We start from the raw sequence: 23,638 nt of genomic DNA on the forward strand, positions 1-23,638 counted from the left end.
CCCGTCAGCTCCCCCAGCCAATCAGCAGCACTAGTCTGCTCAGTCGCTCTCCATCTCTCTCTCCCGGTCCCCCCCCGCCCCAGGCGCCCGCGGCGACCTAGGCCGCGGCCAGATGTGGGGCGGGAGGACCGGCGCCTTGCTCCGGGTGTGCGGGCTGTGGCCGGCAGGGGCCCTCGGAAGGAGACCGCTGAGCTGCGATGCTGCGTCTCTGGCGGGGAGCGGTTCCTCCCAGTGTTGGAACTGCGGCGGCCCCGGGGGCCCCACGCGGGGGGACGGGTTCTTCTGCCCACAGTGCCGCGCGCTGCAGCCGCCTGACCCCACTCGAGATTACTTCAGCCTCATGGACTGGTACGGGAGGCGGTTTCGGGAAACGCGCGAACGAGAGAGGCGTGGGCCGGCCTGCGAGGGGCTAGGGCCGAGAGTGCCTGGGGAGGAGAGGGCGGGACCGGTTAGCCTGGTGGGCGGAGCCGTAGAGAAGGGGGGTGGGGCCCGGGAGCGCCGGGGTGGGATTGCGGCCCGTGCCACAGGAAATTGAGGGGTGGGACTGAGCTTGGGGCCTCAGGAGTGGAGACCCGAATGGCGGGAGGGGAGGGGGGGAAGGCGTTTAGGGGGTCTGAAAGGTGGAGGCTTCGGTGGAGGGAGACCTGGGGGGGGTGCCTGACGGAAGCGACCTGGAGGGGCTGGAGAAAGACTTGAGCGACAGGGCCAGAATGGTTAAAGTTGGGTTGAGACTTATAAGAAAGGGGTACTTAGGTGTTATCAAGAGAAGGGAGTAGGGGGGCACCTGGGTGGCTCAGCGGTTGAGCATCTGCCTTTGGCTCAGGGCGTGATCCTGGGGTCCTGGGATCGAGTCCTACATCGGGCTCCCTGCAGGGAGCCTGCATCTCCCTCTGACTGTGTGTCTGCCCCTGTGTGTTTGTGTGTGTGTGTGTGTGTCTCATGAACAAATAAATAAAACCTTTAAAAAATAATAATAAGGGAGTAAAGGAGCCTCCAGGATTGTGGACACGCGGAGATGGGAGAGGAGTGCGCCTGGGGAGGACTTCGAAGCTCCCAGCCAGCCGCTTCCCCCCATTCATGTTTTCCATCTGGTTGTTCTTGAGTTACTTCCTTTTATAATAAATCTAGTAAGAAAAACAAACAAAATAGGGTGTAAAAGCATCCGAAAACTTAATATTGTCGGCTGAGTGTAAGGGAGAAGTGAGACCCAGAGGGAGAGAGGCTGAGAAGTGGCTGTTTTTCCTGTTACCCTCTGAAGGTGGAGGAGCTTGGAGAGGTGATGAAGTTTGAGGAGACCTAAGCTGTTAAGCCAGGGCAGGCTCCAGGAATGTAAAATGAAAGACAAAGAAGAAAGGACCTGGGCCTTGGAAAGATAGGGTGGGATTCAGGAATGGCCCTTCCCCTTAACTCTGGTATCTGCCCCTACCAGTCACTGCACACTACAGTGACACTATGCTTTAAGTTCTGCAAGCATACCAAATTCGTTCACACCTCAGGGCCTTTGCATATTCCCTCTGCCTCTAGATGACTTTTTCCTCTGGTCTTTATTTCTCATCATCATTCAGGTCTCAGCTCAAATGTCATCTCTTTGTCCTCCCCATCTACCACTTTCTCTGACCCTATTCTCTTTTCCCTCACAGCACTTTTTGAAGTTATCTCTCTTTACATGTTTATTGTATTTTCCCCGGTGAGAATAGGAACCAGGCCCATAGTATACAAATCTGTGAGTATTTGTTGCATGGATTTTATCTCCCAATTTCCTTACAGTAACCGTGCCTTCAGAGTTGACACAGCAAAGCTCCAGACTCGGTACCAGCAACTACAGCGTCTTGTCCACCCTGATTTCTTCAGCCAGAGATCCCAGGTAGCCTGTTGGCCACCCCTTAATCATACCCAAACACTACTGTACACAGGGTGGGTGCCAGTGGCCTTGTGGTGATGTGATTATCAGAGACAGAGCTAACAACCAGCTCCACCCTGGGGCAGCCTGACCTCAGGTAGCCACGCCCTAAACCTGCCTTGCACTCATAGCTTTTACCTGACTTCCCAGAAGAATCAGAACCCATCAGTTGAAAATAAAGACAGCTCATCCCACACCAGTTCTACTTGGGAGACTTCCTTAGTTGTCTGCCCGACAGTATTTTATGAAACAGTATGTGAATTTAATATGGCTGATTTAGATGGTAATGAGATTATCTTCATCTCTACTAACAGACTGAAAAGGACTTCTCAGAGAAGCATTCAACCTTGGTGAATGATGCCTATAAGACCCTTCTGGCTCCTCTGAGCAGGGGACTATATCTTGTAAGGTGATTTCCCAACCCTTCTGTGCGTGACTCCATGGTATCCATTGTGCTGTGGGACAGCTGCTCCCCTTTATTCAGCAGAAGAGTGCTTGAGACCTGATCTAGTTTAGGGACCCAAAGATAATTAGCCTCAATAATACTACATGTGAATAGTTTTCTCTGAGTATTTGTAAATCTTACTTGCCAATTGCATTTTTTTTTTTTTTACCATTTTTTATAAATTCCAAAGATTGTATAGTGGTAGCATTTAGGAAAGAGTAATTTTGGGGTTTTTAAGGAGGGAGGAAAGAGTTTTAGCTCCTTAGAATTTTAGGATTTTATAGAGCCTTTACAAATATCTAGTTGAGTCTCCCAAGTGGAGGATCAGCCCCCCAGGATCACAGTTTCAAGTAGCAGAGAGGAATTCCATCTCAGCACTCTCTCAGTCTAACTTTCCCATACCCTTTGTTCACTCTTTCACTATATTTTGAAAGTTTTGTGAGGTTTTTTTATGAATGATATTCTGTTCCGTGAGTAGGATTTATGACTCTGGCCACAATCTTTTCAACCAATCTTACTTTTCTCTGCTTTATATCCCAATAGCTAAAGCTCCATGGAGTAGAGATTCCTGAAGGGACAGATTATAAAATGGACAGGCAGTTCCTCATGGAAATAATGGAAATCAATGAAAAACTTGCAGAAGCTCAAAGTGAAGCTGCCATGAAAGAGATTGAATCTATTGTCAGAGGTAAAAGATAAAATACCACTGAATGCATTTTATTGCTGTTACAAGTACATGTTCAAGGTTGGGTGAAAAATTAATATAAAGACTACATATTGGTCATCATAATGATTCAGGGAGTATTTTTCTGTCTTGATTATACTGAAACGAATTTTATCTGGAGATTAGACTCACAACACCCCTTTCCGGAAGGCAGCCTTAAACCAAGAACATAATAATATTTTGCAGATTGCAATCCTCCTTCCTACCCATGACATCATTTAGATGTTATTATTGTCTCTGATAAGAATAAATAGGCCATAGAAGCTCATGAAAATGCCCAAGGTCACATTGCAGAGCAAAGATGGAAAAACTGACTTCTGATTACATATTGCCTTGCTTTCCGCTTTATTTAATACTGTATCAGTCAGAGTTATCTAGAGAAAGAGAACCAGTAGTATATATGTATATATGGAGATAGAGAAATCTGTTTTAAGGAATTGGCTCATAGAATTGTGAGGCCTAACAACTCCAAAATATGTAGGGCAGACCAGCAGGCTGGAAAGTCAAGCAGGACTTCTATGCCCACATTATCAAAGCTAATCTTGACCTAAAGTCAACTGGTTGTAAATGTCAATCACATATACAAAATACCTTCACGGCAATATCTAGGCTAGTGTTTGACCAAACAACAGGCACCGTAGCCCAACCAACGTGACACATAAAATTAACCATGCCATGTAGAAAAAGTCCTAAGTTCTCTCTCCAATTGTATGTATGTATGTACTTTCACAAATATTTGTGGCATGCCTACTGTGTATCAAGCATTGCTTAAGACACAGTAAACAAGAAAGACATGGCCCATGTCTTCATGGAGTTTATATAGTTCAACTCAATGTGTCCAAAATGGAATTCATGAGCCTCTCCCATCCCTCCTAAAAAAACCTATTCCTCTGCTGATGTTCTCTAAATGCACAAGTCCAAAACACTGTGGAGGCATTCTTAATAATTTATCCTCCCTTACCCCATAAACAGTCCTCCCCAAATCTTGAAACGCTGGCCTTCTAAATGTGTCCCAAATCTGTTTCCACTGCCAGCACCCTGTTCCCAGCTGCCATTCTTTCTTACCTGGACAGCTGCAATAGCTCCAGACTGATCTAGCTGTGCCTTCAATCTAATACATTCCTACACTATTTAATCAATTCCTACACTATCAATCTAATCTAACATATTCCTACACTATCACTTATGTGATGTTTTGAAACCTAAATCTAATCATATTTACCATTGCTCTTGCTTTAAAACTTTAAGTGGTTTCCCACTACTCTTGGGTTAAAGACCAAAGTCATTAGTATGGCTTACAAGGCCCTATATGATCTGACCTCTGCTTCTTCCCATTTGCCCCTCCACTGTCCCACACAGGCTATTTTTAGTTCTTCATCTGTACCAAGAACCTTTCTACCGCAGGGCCTTTACACATGCTGTTCTTCTGCTTAAAACCCTCTTCTCTTCCTCTTCCTCTAGTTAACTCTTCCTCTTCCAGATCTGGGAGCAATCAACACTTCCTCAGAATCCTCAGAGAACCTCTTTATCTGTACAGTGTGTAGCTCTCCCTTAGGACTAATCACAGTTATAACCTTTACTGTTCTCCATGAGATTATTGACCAATATCAGCCACCCTCCTTCCTTAGACTGGAAGTTCTGCAGAGGCAGTAATTGTGTCTGCTTTTTGGTCCCCCTCATATTCTCAGCCCAAAGAATAGGACATGGTGTATAACAGGGGCTCAATAAATATTAATTGAGTGAATAAGTAATGAACAAAGAAGCTAAAATCAGTAAAGTGGGAGTCTATCAGCTAGGGATGTATCAACAGCCTTAGGGCTAGTTGGTGTTGGAAGAAGACCTCAGGGCTTACAGTCAGAAACTCCATCTGCACAGCTTTGGAAGGCAGAGGAATATGATGCTCTGCTGTAAGGGGGTCATGGGGTACAGTGTCAGCACTGCCTTTACCTGTGACCTTGAGCAAGCGACTTCACCTCCTCTGAGCTTCAGTTTCCTCATCTGTCAAATAGATTTAACATTAGTACTGCGTGTTGCAAGGACTAAATTAAATAAGGCAAAACAAATAACACAGTGCTTAATCCATAGCAGGTGCTCAGTCACCGGCAGGGGTTATCCTAGCCCTATAGTGAATGTCTGGTTTTGAACAGGTCACCGAGCTTCATTTAGATTAATTTCTAAGTTTCCTCCCCAAAGTAAGCAAATATTCAAGGGCATAGAGCTAGTTAGATCTGGGGCGGAACTTTAGAGCCTCTAGACTCCTAGTCCAGTGCTTTTTTGTTAACACGTTGCTAGTTTCCCACCACTCTCCCGGAGTCTAGAGACTTGGGGTCTGCTCCCAACTCCTCCACTCAACCAACCATATGATGAGGGCCATCTCCAATACTTGCAACTGTCTACAATGGGGATATAACGTATTTGAAAGTGCTTTGAAAGCAGGCACCATATAAGTGATTGATACCCTTTATATGTGGAAAACACATGGTAAAATTCTTCATTTCCTAATGAGGAAACAGCAGAAACATGAGGTAGCTGCTCCCTTTACCTTATCTGGCATTCTCTCTTATGGTACAATATGATCTAAATGTTCCATTTTCCTGGGAGGCTGTATAATTTGCAGATGGTTGCTTGAAACACTTTAATGCCCTGCCCATTTTTCTCCTACCTGAAATCTAGAAGATTTCAGACTGCTTGGTGGAGACAAAGCATTTCCTTGTCCTTTTTTTCTTTTTTTTTATGATTACATAGCCATCTTACAAGCCTTAGTGTTTGTCCCTCAGACCTTTCAGAGGTAGAAAAACAGAATGTGAGTAGGGTCAGCTGCACTAAACAGGAGTTGCCAGGGTGCCTGGGTGGCTCAGTCGGTTGAGTGTCTGACTCTTGGCTTTAGCTCAGGTCACGATCTCAGGGTTGTGGGATTGAGCCTCCAGTTGGACTCTGTGCTCAGTGGGGAGTCTGCTGAGATTCTCTATCTCTCCCTCCTCCCTCTCTCTTTCCCTTTCCGTCCCTCTGCCCCTCCCTCGCATGCACATGTGCATTCTCTCCCTCCCTCCCCTCCTCATAAAAATAAATAAATCTCAAAACACAGGACCTGCCATCATGGGACATGTGGACACAAGGCTTATGAGGTCTTATCCTGGAATCTAAGTTCCATGTTATGTTGTGTTGAAACCAGCTACACAGTGTTATCTTTACATCGTTAGTCTATATAAATAGAAAAATTAAGATAATAATTTTCTCTTTCAGCTAAACAGAAAGAAATGACTGACTATGTGAGCAGAGCTTTTGAACAAGGTACTTTCTTCATTCCTTGACTTTCTTAAATATGGAAAGAAATTGTAAGCACTGAGGTATAACTATCTATTCAGTTAAGACCTATTATATACCCATCCTATGATAGGTACATGGAGAGCTCTAAAATATAGACAAGTCGACATTTATCCCTTTGAGGATTTACAGCCTTGCGGGAGAAATAAACTGTATGCCCCAAACAGTAATGTGCCAGCAAAAGAGTATATGAAAGTGCTTCTATTCCCCTTTTAGCAAGTAGGAGAAGTTAAGGTAAGGAATGTAGGCTGATCCTGAGGGCAAGGCTGCACAGTCGACATTTGGCAAAGCCTACCCCTTCTGCAAAGCCCAGGAGAAGCCCATGGCAGAGCTGTGCCCAAATTACAAAAATGGAATATTCATCCTCGTCCCCATTGCTCCTGGCTTTCAGGGCCAATAGATTGAGTCTATTTCTGGCTATTTTGAAGTAAGACCAGTTTTTCTTTCCATCCCAGACTTGTGCCACCCCTTAAATGAGAGAATAATGGCCCTTTGGCTAAGGGATCATTTGATTGCAGGAAGCAGAAAGGCCACTCAAGCTAGCCCAGATAAAAAAGAAGTTTATTATAAGAAATTAGGACTATATCCCCAAATCCAAAGAGGAAGTCGCTGTGATGATTATAGTATACAGTGTGATAAGATCTTTTCTGGGGCAAAGCCTAGGAACCCGAAACCATTCTGGAACCAAAGCTGTGGTCCTAGACTCAATGCCTCTGGCAGTTTCATTCCAACTTCTCACTATAAACCAGTTCGACCCACTTCCTCAGTGTACAGTGCTCCAAAGCAGTCACCCCCACTGGATGACTCCTTAGTTCTCCTAGGTCTATTACCTTATGAGAACAAAGACTTTGACCATCTGACTATAGTCCCCTAGACACAACTCTAGATTCCTGAGAGGGGCTATTTGATTGGCCCAGGTTGAGCCAGATGTCCACTCTAGTCCCATCAGCTAATGCTGAGGGGATAGGCTTACAAAGTGTGCCATCTAGTTTGCAGGACTGTAGAAGTCCATTCTGAGACACAGGCAGAGTGAGGGTCTCTAAAAAGATGCCAGGCAAATACAGATTAGCAGCCTGATATGTCTGCCTGAAATCCATGAACCCAACCCACTGGCTATTCAGGTATTCCAGCAGGGCTCACTCCCATCTCCTTTTGTACTTTTATAGATTTTGTAGATTTTTTTTAAAAAATTTTTGTAGGTTTTAAGAATATATTTAGGTACAATTTAAGGAATAAAAATAGAAGAAATATGGGATCCCTGGGTGGCGCAGCAGTTTGGCGCCTGCCTTTGGCCCAGGGCGCGATCCTGGAGACCTGGGATCAAATCCCACATCGGGCTCCCGGTGCATGGAGCCTGCTTCTCCCTCTGCCTATGTCTCTGACTCTCTCTCTCTGTGACTATCATAAATAAATAAAAAAACTTAAAAAAAAAATAGAAGAAATACCCACCCAACTTAAATAGAAAAATAGAACATGCAAAGAAGATATACAAATAAGCACATGGAAAAATGTGCAACATCACTGATCATTAGGCAAATGAAACTCAAAACCACAACAACATACGGCCTCATACCCATTAGGATACTAGTATTAGAAAATCCAGAAAAATTGGGACACCTGGGTGGCTCAGCTATTGAGCGTCTGCCTTTAGCTTAGGGCATGATCCTGAAGTCATGGGACCGAGTCCCACATCAGGCTCCCTGCATAAAGTCTGCTTCTCCCTCTGTCTATGTCTCTGCCTCTCTCTGTCTCTCAAGAATAAATAAATAAAATCTTTAAAAAGAAAAAAAGAAAACCCAGAAAAATAACAGGTATTGGCAAGGGTCTGGGGAACTTAAAATTTTTGCTCACTGTTGGCAGGGCTGTAAAATACTTCAGCCACTACAGAAAACATTATGATATTTCCTCAAGAAATTAAAAATAGGATCGCCATACGATAGAAGCAGTTTCACTTCTAAGGATATACCTGAAGAATTGACAGCAGAGATTCAGAGAGATACTTGCACATTGTCAAAAATAAAGCCAGATACTAAACTGGTAAGGATAGATTTTAATTAGTAATAACTATTGAAATAGGGAACAGTCCAGGGTGAACTGCACTCCCAATTTGTACAGAGGTACCTGGGCGTTTTAAAAGAGAATGAGCGGGATGGGGGTGCCTGAGTGGTTCAGCCAGTTGAACATCTGCCTTCAGCTCAGGTCATGATTGCAGGACCCTCATGGGGCTCCCTGCTCCAAGAGGAGCCTACTTCTCCCTCTCCTTCTGCCTGCCACTCCCCCTGCATGTGCTCTCTCTCTTCCTCTGTCAAATGAACAAATAAAATCTTTTTTAAATAAAACAATAAAGAGAGAATGAGGGAATAGGGTGGTAGATGAGCACGGTCTCTGTAGTCTGGGAAATGACAAAAAAAGGAAGGTGGTGGGGGTTGGTCCATGTGAAACCGATCTGGGTTTGTTAACTAGGGCTTATCAAAGTTAGGCTCCTACCTTCCCCCAGATACTGAGAGAAAAGGGCCCTACCTTCTGGTGTTGGCTACAAAAAAACAGTAAGAAAAAGATAGGAAGAAGAGACATTTTTCTTTCCCCTGAACAATGTAGGTCCGTTTCTCATTTGATCGCCCTTTGTTTATTAAGGACTGGCTGAACCATCTGTTGAGACTTGGTAAAAGAGGATATTTGCTGGATGACTTGAGCAATCAGGCATATAATGAGGAGCATCTCTATGGAAACAAAGAGAAAACAAAGGCTAATGGTGGGAGCAGACTATAAACCCAGTTTCTGAGTCCAGAGGGTGGGCAGTCACTTGAGAAGACACTGAACTCCAGCATCTTTACACAGTGGTATGAGGACAGCAGTGGCAATCTGATAGATTTCTCGTTTTATAGTTTGAATGTTGGTAATGACAGCGTAGACTTCCATGTCACAGCCATAGCTGCTTCCCATGAGCAGAGCATGGAAGGCAAAGGAGTTGTGGTGGACTTTTTGAGTAGCCCACGTAGCAGCAAGTCCAGGCACAAAAGTCGCCCACTCGTAACTTGTAGTGATGAGTTCTTTGATATTTACATCAAGTCGTCTGGTCTTATCATACAGGGCATTTTCAGATACCAGAGGGAAGGGTGACCACAATAAAACCCGATTCCCAGAAAGGATCAGGTTTTAGTTCTCACTGATGGCAAGTCAGGAGGGAAGGAGAAAAATAGGAAACAGCACTTTGGGGAGTAGTAGCCGGATATTGAAGGAAACTAGGAGAATTAAAAATTTGCTAAGAGCTAAAAAGAAAAGAAAAGAAAAAGAATTTGCTAAGGGCTGACAAAATGTGTAAGATGGCAGGATCCAGTTCAGTTTACAGGAAGATAAAATCTCAGGACTAGATTCTGGTGTATAGACTTTTCCACTGTCATAAAATTTCTATATACAGTCACCCCCCTTTGTAATCAAAGGTTATCAAGGTAGGAATAGTTTTGTTTACAAAATAATTTTAGTTGCATTAAAGTTGGCCTAATTGTTTACATAAATGCATTGAGAATGGTAATCAGCCATACAAACCCTTGTTAAGTTTTCTTTATGGAAATTTTTTTTTTAAGATTTTATTTATTTATTCATGAGAGACACAGAGAGAGAGAGGCAAAGACACAGGCAGAGGGAGAAGCAGACTCCATCCATGCAGGGAGCCGGATGTGGGACTCGATCCTGGGACTCCAGGATCACTCCCTGGGCCAAAGGCAGGCTCCAAACCACTAAGCCACCCAGGGATCCCCTTATGGAAGTTTTTATAAAGAATCTCAGATTGGACTTTAAAAGGCCCTCAATGAGGGGCGCCTGGGTGGCTCAGTCAGTTAAACACCTCACTCTTGATCTCAGCTCAGGTCTTGATCCCAGGGTCATGAGTTCAAGCCCTGCATAGAGCATGAAGCCCACTTAAAAAAAAAAAAAAAACCTTCTCAATGCTAGGAAGTCAAACCAAGAATTTGCCATCAGATATGACCTGCACTACCTATAGATTTGGACCTCTTCTCAAGGTGCCCCAAAACATCCTAAATATCTTGGGCCTGCAAGGGAATGATCTTCTTTACTCACCTGTAAGGATGGGAAGTCTATAAGCCAGGTGGCAACCCGGTTTTTTCCAAGAGGGCTTTGTAAGTTTTGGCACCATAAAGTTGACCTAACTTCCTTAAAATTGTCTGTTCTGTCTGATTTTATGCATCATTTTGGTCATATAACAAATATTTTAATTTATGTCCTATCGATTTTTGCTAAGCATATGCAAATAGCTATATTGCCTTGAAAATAAGAACATCTGGGGTGCCTGGGTGGCTCAGTCGATTAAACATCTACCTTAACCTCAGGTCATGATCCCAGGGTCCTGGGATCCAAGTGGGGCTCCCTGCTCAACTGGGAGCCTGCTTCTCCCTCTCCCCACTGCTGTGTGTGCTCTCTCTCCCTCTCTTTCTAATAAGTAAGTAAATAAAATCTTTTTTAAAAAAAGAATATTCAATAATAGTTTCAGAGTTTTTTGGAGAATCAGGCAGGGAGAAAAGATAAATGTTTCCATTTTGTTTACAAAAGTAAAACTTATTTCTTAAGTTCCACATATTAGTGAAATTATATGATATTTATCTTTCTGTGATTGACTTATTTCACTTAGCATTATACTCTCTAGCTCCACCCACATCATTGTAAATGGCAATATTTCATTCTTTTTTACAGTAAATATTCCAGTGTATATGTATATATAGAGAGGATCACAACCCAAGCCGAAGGCAGATGAGAAGATATATATATCTTCTCTATCCATTCATCAGTGGGTGGACATTTGGACTGTTTCCATAATTTGCTATTGTAGATAATGCTGCTGTAAACATTGGGGTGCATGTATCCCTTCAAATTATTTTTGTATTCTTTGGGCAAATACCTAGTAGTGCAATTCCTAGATTATAAGGTAGTTCTATTTTTAACTTTTTGAGGAACCTCCATATGTTTTCCAGAGTGGCTGTACCAGTTTGCGTTTAAGAAACAAAACAAACGTGGGGCACCTGGGTGTCTCAGTTGGTTAAGTGTCTCACTTTGGCATAGGTCATGATATTAGGATCCTGGAATTGAGCTCCTCCCTCCCTCCACCCCATCAGACTCCCTGCTGAGTGGGGACTCTGCTTCTTCCTCTTCTTCTATCCCTCCCCCTGTTCATGCTCTCTCTCTCTCTTTCCAATAAATAAATAAAATCTAAAAAATAAAATAAAATAAAAAAAGCAAAGGCACCTGGGTGGTGCAGTTGGTTAAGCCTCCAACTCTTGGTTTCATCCCACATCATGATCTCAGTGTCGTGAGATAGAGTCCCCTTGGGCTCCATACTCAGCCTGGACTTTGCTTGGGATTCTCTCTCCCTCTCCTTCCGCCCCTCTCACTTGTGCTCGCTCTCAGTCTCTCTCTAAAATAAATACATAAATCTTAAAAAAAGGGGGGGGATAAAGAAACAAAACAATCATGGGGTGGGGGGCAAACCAAGAAACAGACATTTAACAATAGAGAAACTGATGGTTAACCAGCCAGGAGGTAAGTAGGGGGATGGGTTAAACAGGTGATGGGGATTTAAGGAGTTTACTTGGGATGAGCATCGGGTGTTGTATGGAAGTGTTGAATCACTAAATCATACACCTGAAACTAATATTACACTGTTAACTGGAATTTCAATTAAAAATAAATATATAAATACTTTTTTTTTTATTTAAGTAAAACTTACTAGATTGTTGTGGCATGAACCCACTGGCTTTTTCATTCAAATTTTGGAAATTGTAACTGAGTTTATTGTTTTGATCTCAAGGTTATTTAAGCAATGCCATCAGAAGCCTGTACCTGGTACAGTCCTTTTTCATGGGTCTCTAAGACAGTCCCTTTTTTTTAAGCACACATATTCTGGCATGTAGCTGGTTGCAGGAGCTTTTAGGAAAGCATCAGAGTAGAACAACAACTATCTGTGGATAGCAAAAGATAAAATAACCACAATTAAAGATCTGATGAGGGACACCTGAGTGGCTCAGTGGCTGAGTGTCTGCCTTTGGCTCAGGTCGTGATCCCGGGGGTCCCACATTGGGCTCCCTACATGGAGCCTGCTTCTCTCTCTGCCTGTGTCTCTGCCTCTCTCTGTGTCTCTCATGAATAAATAAATAAAATCTTTTAAAAAAAATAAAGATCTGATGAAAGTTATAAAAATAATTAAGATTGTCAAGGAAATTTGGTGGTTTCTGTGACAGAATAGTTTAACATAATAACTAGACTAATAACATAATACCAAGCCATATTGTAGTGAAGGCATTGATAAATTTCTAGGAACTTTATAATATTTCTGAAATAATAACATTTTACCCATACAAATATAACCTAGAGAAGATTAAATATCTCTTCTTTGACAGTGCTTCCCATGCAACGTAATCAAATAAACCTAATTAGTTTAACAGCTCTCTTTTAAGAAAGTAAGAGAACAAATCCTATGAGGTTTTCTAGAGATCCTCTCAGAAAATTCATAGTTTGAAGTTAGGAAGTCTTTATTTAAAATTTGATTTTGGGAAGTTGTCCAAAATGTCAAATGCTTTAAATATTTAATTAAATAGGATCATAGGTCATTGTGAAACAATAACTCAGTTATCCATTTAACCAATGTGGTGATAAAAAAACTTCAAAGGCAGATACAGGAGATAACATGAAAAATGAAGAACCTTAGTTCTGAATAGTGAGAAGTCTTTATTCTCTTAAGTAATGAAAGATATGATAAAGACAACATGAAGCGCAGGAAATTATTTTGATAAGACATAGAATGTATATTACCTAGGCAGATTACTCAAAAGGTAAAGAAAAATCTTTTACAGTCTTTTATTAAGACCAGATCAATAATCAAAAAAAACTTTGTCATTTTAACACAGGAAACCAAACTCTGGTTTTGTCAGTATACTATTTAGATCAAAGTTCATTTCAAGGGGCACCAGGGTGGCTCAGTGGTTGAGTGTCTGTCATCAGCTCTGGTTGTAATCCTGGGATCAAGTTCCATGTCAGGTGGCCTGCAGGGAGCCTGCTTTTCCCTCTGCCTATATCTCTGCCTCTCTCTGTGTGTCTCTCGATAAATAAATGGAATCTTAAAAAAAAAAAAAAGTTCATTTCAAGAGGCGCCTGGCTGGCTCAGTCAGTGGAATGTATGACTCTTGATCTCAGGATTGTGAGATCATTGGGTATAGAGATTACTTAAAAAATAATAATATTAAAATCTTTTTTAAAAATTAAAAAAATAGGGATGCCTGGATGCTTCTGGCTTCAGCTCAGGACCTGATCCCAGAGTTCTGGGATTGAGTCTCCATCAGGCTCCCTTCAGGGAGCCTCCCTTCTCCCTCTGTCTGTGTCTCTGCCTCTCTCTCTGTATCTCTCGTGAATAAATAAAATCTTTAAAAAATAAAAAAATTTAAAAAAAAAAAAGAAAAAAAAAAAAAAATAAATAAAAATAAAAAAAAATAAAAAAAAAAAAATAAAAAAAAAAAAAATAAAAAAATTTTAAAAATTGAAATTAAAAAATAATCTTAGCTTTGACCTCACATAAAATTCCTTTCCACAAACCTACCACTCTCAATATCTATTCATGTTTGGTTCTATTCTTTCCCTCTTTCACATTTTACTTTAGGACAAAATTACTCTTTTTTATTTTTTATTTTTATTTTTTTTTAAAGATTTTATTTATTTATTCATGATAGTCACAGAGAGAGAGAGAAAGAGAGAGAGGCAGAGACACAGGCAGAGGGAGAAGCAGGCTCCATGCAGGGAGCCCGACGTGGGATTCGATCCCAGGTCTCCAGGATCGCGCCCTGGGCCAAAGGCAGGCGCCAAACCGCTGCGCCACCCAGGGATCCCTCTTTTTTATTTTTTATCTTAACAGAAACATACTCTTCATTCTTTTTTTTTGTTTAAAATCTTATTTATTTGAGAGAGAGAGACAGAAATAGTGACAGTACAAGCGAGGAGAGAGAGAAACAGGCTCCCAACTGAGCAGAGAGCCTGACACAGGGCTTGATCCCAGAACCATAGGATCACAACCCAAGCCAAAGGCAGATGACCAACCAACTGAGCCACCTAACTTGTAGTCTCATTTTTTTATGTATTGATTATAAATTTTGACCATTAGTAACCTTTATTTTACAGAGAAAACTAGGAAGTAGACAATTGAAAACTATAATACACCAGTATTCTGTAGTAGATAAGCAGATTTTATGAGTTTACCATCTTCATAAGCTATAGAGGTATATGCTTCCTACAATACAAGTTTTTTTAAGGTGGCAAGAACATGTTGATTAAGAGACCCAAGATCCTGCTGAGTGAAGTAAGTCAGTCGGAGAAGGACAAACATTATATGTTCTCATTCATTTGGGGAATATAAATAATAGTGAAAGGGAATATAAGGGAAGGGAGAAGAAATGTGTGGGAAATATCAGAAAGGGAGACAGAACGTAAAGACTCCTAACTGGGAAACGAACTAGGGGTGGTAGAAGGGGAGGAGGGCGGGGGGTGGGAGTGAATGGGTGATGGGCACTGGGGGTTATTCTGTATGTTGGTAAATTGAACACCAATAAAAAATAAATAAAAAAAAAAAAGAAATTAAAAAAAATTTAAATTGGGCAATACAGGAAATGTTATTTAGACATTACAATTACTTTTTAAAATAAATAACTCTAGATACATCATAAAAAAAAAGAGTCCCAAGATCCTTGATCTCTTGGACCATATAAAAATAAATAGCTAAAAGTGTATCAACTTAAACTTTTGCTTAATAGTGAATATTTCAACACTTTATCTTATTTAGAGATTATTTATATATTTAATGACTATTATTTAACTTAGCTTACCATGACTCTAAGGTTCCAAGTTGCCAAAAATACTTTGGAAATTATTTTTAGGCAGCATATTATAAAACATAATTATTGTCATTATAAATAAAGCTTGTCAAAAAATTTTTTAAAAATAAAAAAAAAGTTTGTCAGGATGATTTGAGTAATATCAAATTTACCATCTCTATAATCTTAAACATCTAATAAGTATAATATTAGGTTATTAGACTAGTAAGTCCAAGGACAATTAAAATGTATGTTTGCATTACAATTTAATGTTAACAACTCTGAAAACATACCTACTTTATTAAACCAACAAACTAAACTAGTCTTATTTACCAAAGATTTATACAAGTATGTGACAATGAAAAATATTTGAGTTGGGTCCTATATTTCTGGAAGTTTTAGGAAGACTTAATTTATGTGTGAACTTATTTCTCTCTAAGACAATCAGGATACAACTCTTTGAAGGGATTTTATAAATTAATTTGGTAATACCATTGGGAGATAGGGAAATATATATACAAATCAGACATACATCCATAAATGTACAGGCAGACACAAATACAGATTTCACAGCTTTCTTTTCTTTTCTTTTCTTTTCTTTTCTTTTCTTTTCTTTTCTTTTCTTTTCTTTTCTTTTCTTTTCTTTTTTTTTTAAGATTTTATTTATTTATCCATGAGAGGCACAGAGAGAGAGGCAGAGACACAGGCAGAGAGAGAAGTAGGCTCCATGCAGGGAGCCCGATGTAGGACTTGATCCGGGGCCTCCAGGATCACATCCCGGGCCGAAGGCAGGCACTAAACCACTGAGCCATCCAGGGGCCCCCAGATTTCACAGTTTTCATTTTAAAACTTTATCTGTGGGACACCTGGGTGGCTCAGCAGTTGAGCACCTTCCTTTGTCTCAGGGCATGATCACGGGGTTCCGGTATCTAGTCCTACATCGGGGTCCCTGCGGGGAGCCTGCTTCTCTCTCTGCCTGTGTCTCTGCCTCTCTCTCTGTGTCTCATAAATAAATAAAATATCTTAAAAATAATAAAATAAAAAATAAAACTTTATCTGTAAATCAGACTGGCTACGTTGGTCAATAGAGTTAGTTTTATTCTTGCTGGGAAGGAAGCCTCACCTTAATGTCTCTGTTTATTTCAGATGATTTGGAAAAAGCCAAGGAAATGTTAACAAAGATGAGATACTTTTCAAATGTAGAAGAAAAAATCAAGTTAAAGAAGATTTCCCTCTAATGATTACTAGTTTAAAAGTTTCAAAAATAAAGTTCTTGTCTATTTCTTTTCTGGCTTCTGCTAATTGAGATTAGAGATGCTTTCACCGCTTCTACCATCCGAGAAGCATTAATGGATGACGAAGTTTATCATGCCAGAGGAAACACAGTGTAGCCAGAGCTTGGGTGGTCAGTTCTTTGTGTGATACTTGATACAACATGCTCCCCATCCTGGCCGCTTAAAGGAAGTGGGGATGGGCCCAACCTGAGGCCCTGGAGAAGGCATTGTCAAACTTACTGCAAAGAGCCAGATAGTAAATGCATTAGGCTTTGTGGCCCATACCACCTCTGTTCTAACTACTCAACTCTGTCATTGTAGCTCTTTGTTTACAAAACAGCAGTGGGCTGGATTTGGCCCAGGGTTTGCCAGCCTTTGCCACAGAACCATATAGTCTCTCACGGTGGGCCTTTCACTAGTATCTGTGTTAGTATAGTCTTCAGGGCATTCAGTTTAGTAACCATACAAAGCTGCCTAAGGATCTCTTAGGCCTACATAAATGTAGATAAACATTATTAAGAATTAGCCTGGTGGGGCACCTGGGTGGTCCAGTTGCTTAAGCTTTTGACTTTGACTCGGGTCACAATCACAGGGTCCTGGGATTGAGCCCTGTGCCGGGCTCAGTGAGGAGTCTGTTTCTCTCTCTCCCTCTTCCTCTGTCCCTGTCCTAGCTCATGCTCCCTCTCTCTCAAATAAATAAAATCTTAAAAAAAAAAAAAAAAGTGATGCTAAACACCAGCCCCATTTCCAGCTCTTTTTTTTTTTTTCCCAATCCCAATTTCTCTGGATAGTTGACACTGTCCTCACCATTTCCATGCTCCTCTAACCTAGTCCAAAGAACAACCCCCATTTATCCTTCTAGATCTTTGAAATTCAGATTAAGTTCTTGATTCATATCCAGAAGGGAGGAAAAAATGCCTCTTTTAAGTCTCTGGATCAAGGAAATTAAAACAGAAAATTCTGTTTAAGAAATTCCAAGAGAGGGGCCACCTGGCTGTCTCAGTTGGGGCATGTGACTCTTGATCTCAGGGTTTTGAGTTCGAGCCCTACAATGCATGTAGAGATTACTAAAAAGAGAGAAAGAAAGAAAGAAAGAAAGAAAGAAAAAAGAAAGAAAGAAAGAAAGAAAAAGAAAAGAAGACAGAAAGAGAGGGAAGAAGAAAAAGCAAACCCAAAGAAGAAACAAACAAAGAAAGAAAAAAGACCTCCAGAAAGGACCCCTCCACCCTACCCATCTCTCACACTCCCTCCCTCCCCCCCCCATCCCTACATCATCCAACATCCTCACTCCCGCTCCCTCCTCCACCTCCTCCCCCCTCCCCTCCCTCCCTCCCCCTCCCTCCCTCCCTCCTCCCTCCCTCCTCCCTCCCTCTCCCGCCACACAAGAAATAAAAAAAAGAGGATCCCTGGGGTGGCGCAGTGGTTGGTGCCTGCCTTTGTGGCCCATGGCGTGGATCCTTCACGACCCGGGATTTAATCCCACAATCGGGCTCCTGGTGCATGGAGCACTGCTTCTCCCTCTGCCTATGTCTCTGCCTCTCTCTCTCTCTCACTGTGTGCCTATCATAAATAAATAAAATAAATTTAACAAAAAAAAAAAGAAGAAAGAAAGAAAGAGAAAGAAAGAAAAAGAAAGAAAGAAAGAAAGAGAAACATGAAAGAAAGAAAGAAAGAAAGAAAGAAAGAAAGAAAGAAAGAAAGAAAGAAAAGAAAGAAAGAGGAGGAAAGAAAGAAAGAGATTCCAGGGCAGCCCTGGTGGCTCAGCGGTTTAGCGCTGCCTTCAGCCCAGGGCCTGATCCTGGAGACCTGGGATCGAGTCCCACATCGGACTCCCTGCATGGAGCCTGCTTCTGCCTCTTTCTGTGTCTCTACCTCTTTCTCTCTCTCTGTCTCTCATAAATAAATAAATAAAATCTAAAAAAAAAAAAAAAAAGAAAGAGATTCCAAGAAATAACTCTTAGCATTGCTTGTTTATAATTGAAAAATCAGAGTTGTGAACCAAGGTTTAACTCCTAGTGCTTAAAACTGCAGCTCCTTTGGGTCCTCCCTCATCCTAGTCTAAGAATTTATCTTGTGAATCCTGATCCTGTTCTACGCAATTTGTTAACATTTTAGGATTTATACATCTTCGGAAGGCAAATTAACTACAGCAGCTGTCTGGCTTAATGGTATTTAGGAATATTAGACAATCACAACTCTCTTACATTTTACAAGGAGAATGAGTTATTTGTCTAAAAACACACAGGGAGGGCAGCCCGGTGGCTCAGCCGGTTTAGCGCTGCCTTTGGCCCAAGGCATGATTCTGGAGACCCAGGACCGAGTCCCACATCAGCCTCCCTGCATGGAGCCTGCTTCTCCCTCTGCCTGTGGTCTCTGCCTCTGTGTGTCTCTCATGAATAAATACATAAAATCTTTTAAAAAGGGGGTGGGGGGGTAGAGTCTCTAAGTAAACAATTACAATGCAAGCAAATGTCCTGATTAAATTAGGTGCTTCTGCAAAGAAATAGGAGATGAAAGTAGTGTTTGAAAATACTTCTGCAGACAATCTTCATTCCTTCTTCAGACTAATGACCAGGGACCAAAACAATCTGACCACAAAAAGAAATCAGATAAACATTTTTGGAGGAACTTCAAAGAAACTTTTCCCTTACCTGTTGCTATTAGCTGGAAAGGCCACTGGGCATCCCAGCTAACTACTTCTGACTTAGGGGATATATAAAAAAGACTTTTTTTTTTTTTAATTCGTGAGAAACACAGAGAGAGAGGCAGAGACATAGGCAGAGGGAGAAGCAGGCTCCTCGTGGGGAGCCCAATGCGGGACTCCATCCCAGGACCCCAGGACCACGACCGGAGCCAAAGGCAGACACAACCACTGAGCCATCCAGGTGCCCCTAAAAAAGGCTTTATTTCTGAGTCAGTATAATTACTTTTGTTTGAGGTGGGGGTTGTTTTTGTTTTTGTTTTTGTTTCTCCCTTCACTCTTCCAAATTCTTTTCCTGTTAGGGTAAATTCCAAGTTTAGTTAGACTTCTAAATCCAGGACCCTTTGCATGTGTTCTCTGTCAAAGCCCTATGGGGAGGTAGGCTTCCAGACATCTGCCCAGGTTAGCGTTAGCAGCTCTATTTGGACTAAAGTTTTGTTTTGTTTTTTTAAGTTTATTATTTTTTAAGTTTATTTATTTAAGTAATCTTTACACCCAACATAGGGCTGGAACTCACAACCCCAAGATCAAGCATCACATGCACTTCTGAAGGAGCCAGCCAGGCACCCCTGAAGTAAAATTTCTGACCGAGTGAAGCAAACTGAGCACTCACCTCCCTCCCCACATCATTCCCAATATAGAAAAAAATTATCAGAACAAATAAGATAAATCTCTCTCTCTTTTTTTTTTAAGATTTTATTTATTCAGGCAGCCCGGGTAGACTCAGTGGTTTAGCGCCGCCTTCAGCCCAGGGCGTGATCCTGGAGATCCGGGATCAAGTCCCACATCGGGCTCCCTGCGTGGAGCCTGCTTCTCCCTCTGCCTGTGTCTCTCTACTCTCTGTGTCTCTCCTGAATAAATAAATAAAATCTTAAAAAAATAAAAAAAAAGATTTTATTTATTCATGAGAGATACAGAGAGAGGCAGAGCCCTAGGCAGAGGGAGAAGCAGGCTCCCTGCAGGGAGCCTGATGCCAAACTTGATCCCAGGACCCCAGGATCACAACCTGAGCCAGACACACTCAACCGCTGAGCCACCCAGATGCCCCAAGATTAGTATAATATCTTATGCAAATAAGAGATTTTTGACTAGGGATGCCTGGGTGGCTCAGCAGCTGAGCCTCAGCCTTTGGCTCAGGGCATGATTTTAGAGTTCTGGGGTCAAGTCCCGCATGGGGCTCCCTGCATGGAGCCTGCACTCCCTTTGCCTGTGTCTCTGCCTCTCTCTCTCTCTGTCTCTCTCTCTCATGAATAAATAAGTAAATAAAATCTTTAAAAAAAAAAAGTTTTGACAAATTTGTGCTTTGCTTATTTCTTCTCAGACTCTGCTGTCAGACAGCTTCCCTTCTCCCCCAGAAAATTCATATGGTGAAGCCCTAATCCCCAGTGTGGCTATATTTGGAGATGGTGCCTCTAAGGAATTAATCAGGTTAAATGCAGTCATAAAAGTAAGACTCTCATTAGACAGGATTCATGTCCTTATGAGAAAAGACACCAGGGACCTCCCTCACTTCCTCCCTACTCATTCACTATGGAAAGCTCTTATGAGAAAGCCAGAGGGAAAACAACCAGGAAGAGACATCTCACCGGAAAATAAAACTGACCGCGCTGGCTTGATCTTGGATTTCCAGGCTCCAGACCTTGAGAAAATTGACTTCTTTTGTTTAAGTCACCTAGTCGGTGATATTTTATTAGGGCAGCCTGACCTGAGTGATACACTTGGATTTGAATCCCAGCTCTGCCACCTATTTGTGTGAGGCCACAATGATGCTAAGCTCCATTTCCTCCTCTTTAAAATGGTGATAGTAGAATCTATTTCACAGGGTTGTTGTAAAGATCAAATGAAACAAATTAAGCAAATTGCTTAGCCCAAGGCATAGCACAAGGTAAGTACTCAAATGTGATTCTTAAAATTATAATGATTACTTTTATTATTTTTACTTTGGCAACAATATCACATCTTTCACAACATAGTAACCAATGCCCTTTCAGCAGAGCGTCAAGCACCTACTCTGTGTAAGAGAATGTTCAGTCCCGGGAGAAATGCAACAGAACAGTTAGATGCTTCCCGTCTATTTGGGGAGAGGATTTTTATACCAATAATCAAAACAATAATAAAAATTCCCATTGACTGGGGAGACTGGCTGGCTGAGTCTGTGGAGCTTGTGATTCTTGATCTCAGGATCATGAATTTGAGTTCCACATTGGGTGTAGAGATTACTTAAAAAAAAAAAAAATCAGGAGAAAAAAGTTTCCATTTGCTCCATAGTTAATATATGTAGTACTTTGCATGAATCCATCAAATTAAACCCAATTTAATTTTCATTTTACAGTTGAATAAACAAGCTCCCAAAAGATAAGAGTGAAGAACTAGGATTCAGGGGTGCATTGGTGGCTCAGTAGGTTAAGCATCTGCCTTCGGCTCAGGTCATGATCCTGGGGTCCTAGGATTGAGCCCCATGATGGGTTCCCTACTCAGCAGGGAGTCTGCTTCTCCCTCTCCCTCTGCCCTACTTGTGCTTTCTCTGTCTCTGTCTCTTTCAAATAAATAAATAATCTTAAAAAAAAAAAGTGAGAGAGCTAGTATTCAAACCCAGGTCTACCTAAGCCTGTGTTCTTAGGGAAGCTGAACCTACCAGATTAAGTACAGCCAAGATGATTAAACAATTTGTACACCAGGGGCCATTTACCAGGGCTTGCATAAGGAGGTTTCAGGGAAGAGGGAGAAGAATAGAATCCAGATAACTGGAGAGAAGCTGTGTCAGGTATCTCCCAAACCCACCCTAGGTGCAATGCCTCTCTAGGAAATCTCACAGGACTTGGTGTATCATCCTATTCATGGCTATGATGTATTACAGTGAAAGGATACAAAGCTAACCCAACACAGGGAAAAAGCACATGGGATGAAGTCCAGTGGCAACCAGGCACAAACTCTTACGGGCCCTCTCCCAGGGAGTCACACAGGGCACAATTCATTCCCCCAGCAACAAGCTGTGACAACTTGTATGAAAATGTCATCTGTAAGGGAAGCTCATTAGAAACTCAGTACCCAGACTATTTCTTGGGCACTGGTCACATGAGCACTCTGCCTAGCATGTGCCAGAATTCCAGAAGGAAAACAGGTATTCAGCATAAACTATGTTTCTATAAACAATATAGGCAGAGTGGGCCAGTCTTACCAATTCTGGGAATAAGTAAATTCTCCCCAAATCCAAATTCCCAGCCAATGGCCAACCTTATCAGCAGGATTTTCTAAGGATATGCAATCTCAAAACTGCTATGTTAACTTTTTTCTGCACAGAAGCCAAGGGGAGTTCCCATCCTAGCAGAGGGAATTATATAACAAATAATCTATAACCAGAAAGGAAGGCATCTCCATTGCTGATGGGCTTTTTCCTGTCTTTGTGGCTGCCACCAGATGAAGAGAAAGACATTACTTTGCTCTGACTCAAGATAGCAGTCATAACCCCTAGCATGTTCAATAGCTGGTGACAAATACTTGCAGCAGACTTAGGTGTAAAGTTTTACTTTGACTAAGAATTCTTTTGGTTTGGTCACTTTTTGTGACATGTTGACTATATCAGAGATGGCCAGATGAGAAAATACAACACACCATTTTTTCCTTTCCAGGTGCTGCTGTCAAGAGGCAAAATAATCATCATTATTATTATCTAATTATCTAATTATCATTAGAGTACTGAGGGGTAAGGGCTTCAGGCAGGAAGCAAACACATGGGTGACAGTGGTGGGGGTGGATGTATCAGGGAGCGGGGAGGTCTTCATGGAAATAAAGTAAGTGCCCCATCTCAAAACTGGGGAGGAGACACTACTAGACTCTGGTAATTGTTACCGTGGAGAGATTCAGATACTGTGGTTTGTTTGTTTTTAATTTTTTAAAAGATTCTATTTATTTATTTGAGAGAGAGAGAGAGAGAGAGAGCACACATGCACACAAGCAGGGGGGAGGAGCAGGGGAGATGGAGAAGCAGACTTCCCACAGAGCATGGAGCCCTACGCAGGGCTCCATCCCAGGACCCTGGGATCATGACCTATGCTGAAGGCAGACACTTAACTGACTGAGCCATCCAGGTGCCCTGAGAGATTGAGATACTGTGTTGACAGTCTCATGATTTTTTTCAAGAGAGAAGTTGAAATGGAGATTTTAATAGGTATTTCCCTGGGGCTGCCAGGACCATGGAGACACCAAGCAAGAAACACCTAACTCAGGTAAGGTAAGGAGAGGAACAAGATAGGCTTTGCAGAGGAGGTGATATGAGAGCAGTAAAGTGTAAAAAATAATAATAATAAAATAATACTAATAAGTGCTCACCCAGTGGACTAAGGAGAAAAGAAATCCAGTTACGCATTATATTTGTGATACTGCAGATTTTACCCAAACAGAACTGG

The 23,638-nt window shown here is 41.7% G+C and overlaps 2 protein-coding genes across 6 annotated transcripts in view; one reads left to right on the plus strand and one right to left on the minus strand.

Moving 5' to 3' along the window:
- The window catches only part of CHEK2 (checkpoint kinase 2), a 93,888-nt gene that overhangs the window by 51,546 nt on the left and 18,704 nt on the right, over window positions 1–23,638 (minus strand). Inside the window, exon 2 of one of the 3 annotated variants that reach the window (XM_038575526.1) lies at window positions 5,017–5,067. The exons of the other annotated variants lie outside the window; for them this stretch is intronic. Within the exon in view, the coding sequence (XP_038431454.1) occupies window positions 5,017–5,067 (51 nt within the window). The remainder of the gene's footprint in view (window positions 1–5,016; window positions 5,068–23,638) is intronic. 3 annotated transcript variants of the gene reach the window in all.
- On the plus strand, window positions 42–16,526 carry HSCB (HscB mitochondrial iron-sulfur cluster cochaperone). Of its 3 annotated transcripts, XM_038575539.1 has the most exons (6): window positions 43–348; window positions 1,768–1,864; window positions 2,215–2,304; window positions 2,889–3,033; window positions 6,313–6,360; window positions 16,404–16,526. In XM_038575539.1, exons 1-6 carry the CDS (start codon window positions 113–115, stop codon window positions 16,493–16,495), a joined length of 708 nt encoding a protein of 235 aa, XP_038431467.1. In that variant the 5' UTR covers window positions 43–112; the 3' UTR covers window positions 16,496–16,526. The 3 variants fall into 3 exon arrangements, with proteins under 3 accessions (XP_038431468.1, XP_038431467.1, XP_038431469.1); XM_038575540.1 differs by lacking the exons at window positions 6,313–6,360; window positions 16,404–16,526 and having other exon boundaries at window positions 42–348; window positions 2,215–2,309; window positions 2,889–3,026; XM_038575541.1 differs by lacking the exons at window positions 43–348; window positions 1,768–1,864 and having other exon boundaries at window positions 2,215–2,309; window positions 16,404–16,495.

The sequence above is a fragment of the Canis lupus genome, chromosome 26 (genome assembly GCF_011100685.1).
Source record: "Canis lupus familiaris isolate Mischka breed German Shepherd chromosome 26, alternate assembly UU_Cfam_GSD_1.0, whole genome shotgun sequence".
Taxonomy (NCBI): domain Eukaryota; kingdom Metazoa; phylum Chordata; class Mammalia; order Carnivora; family Canidae; genus Canis; species Canis lupus.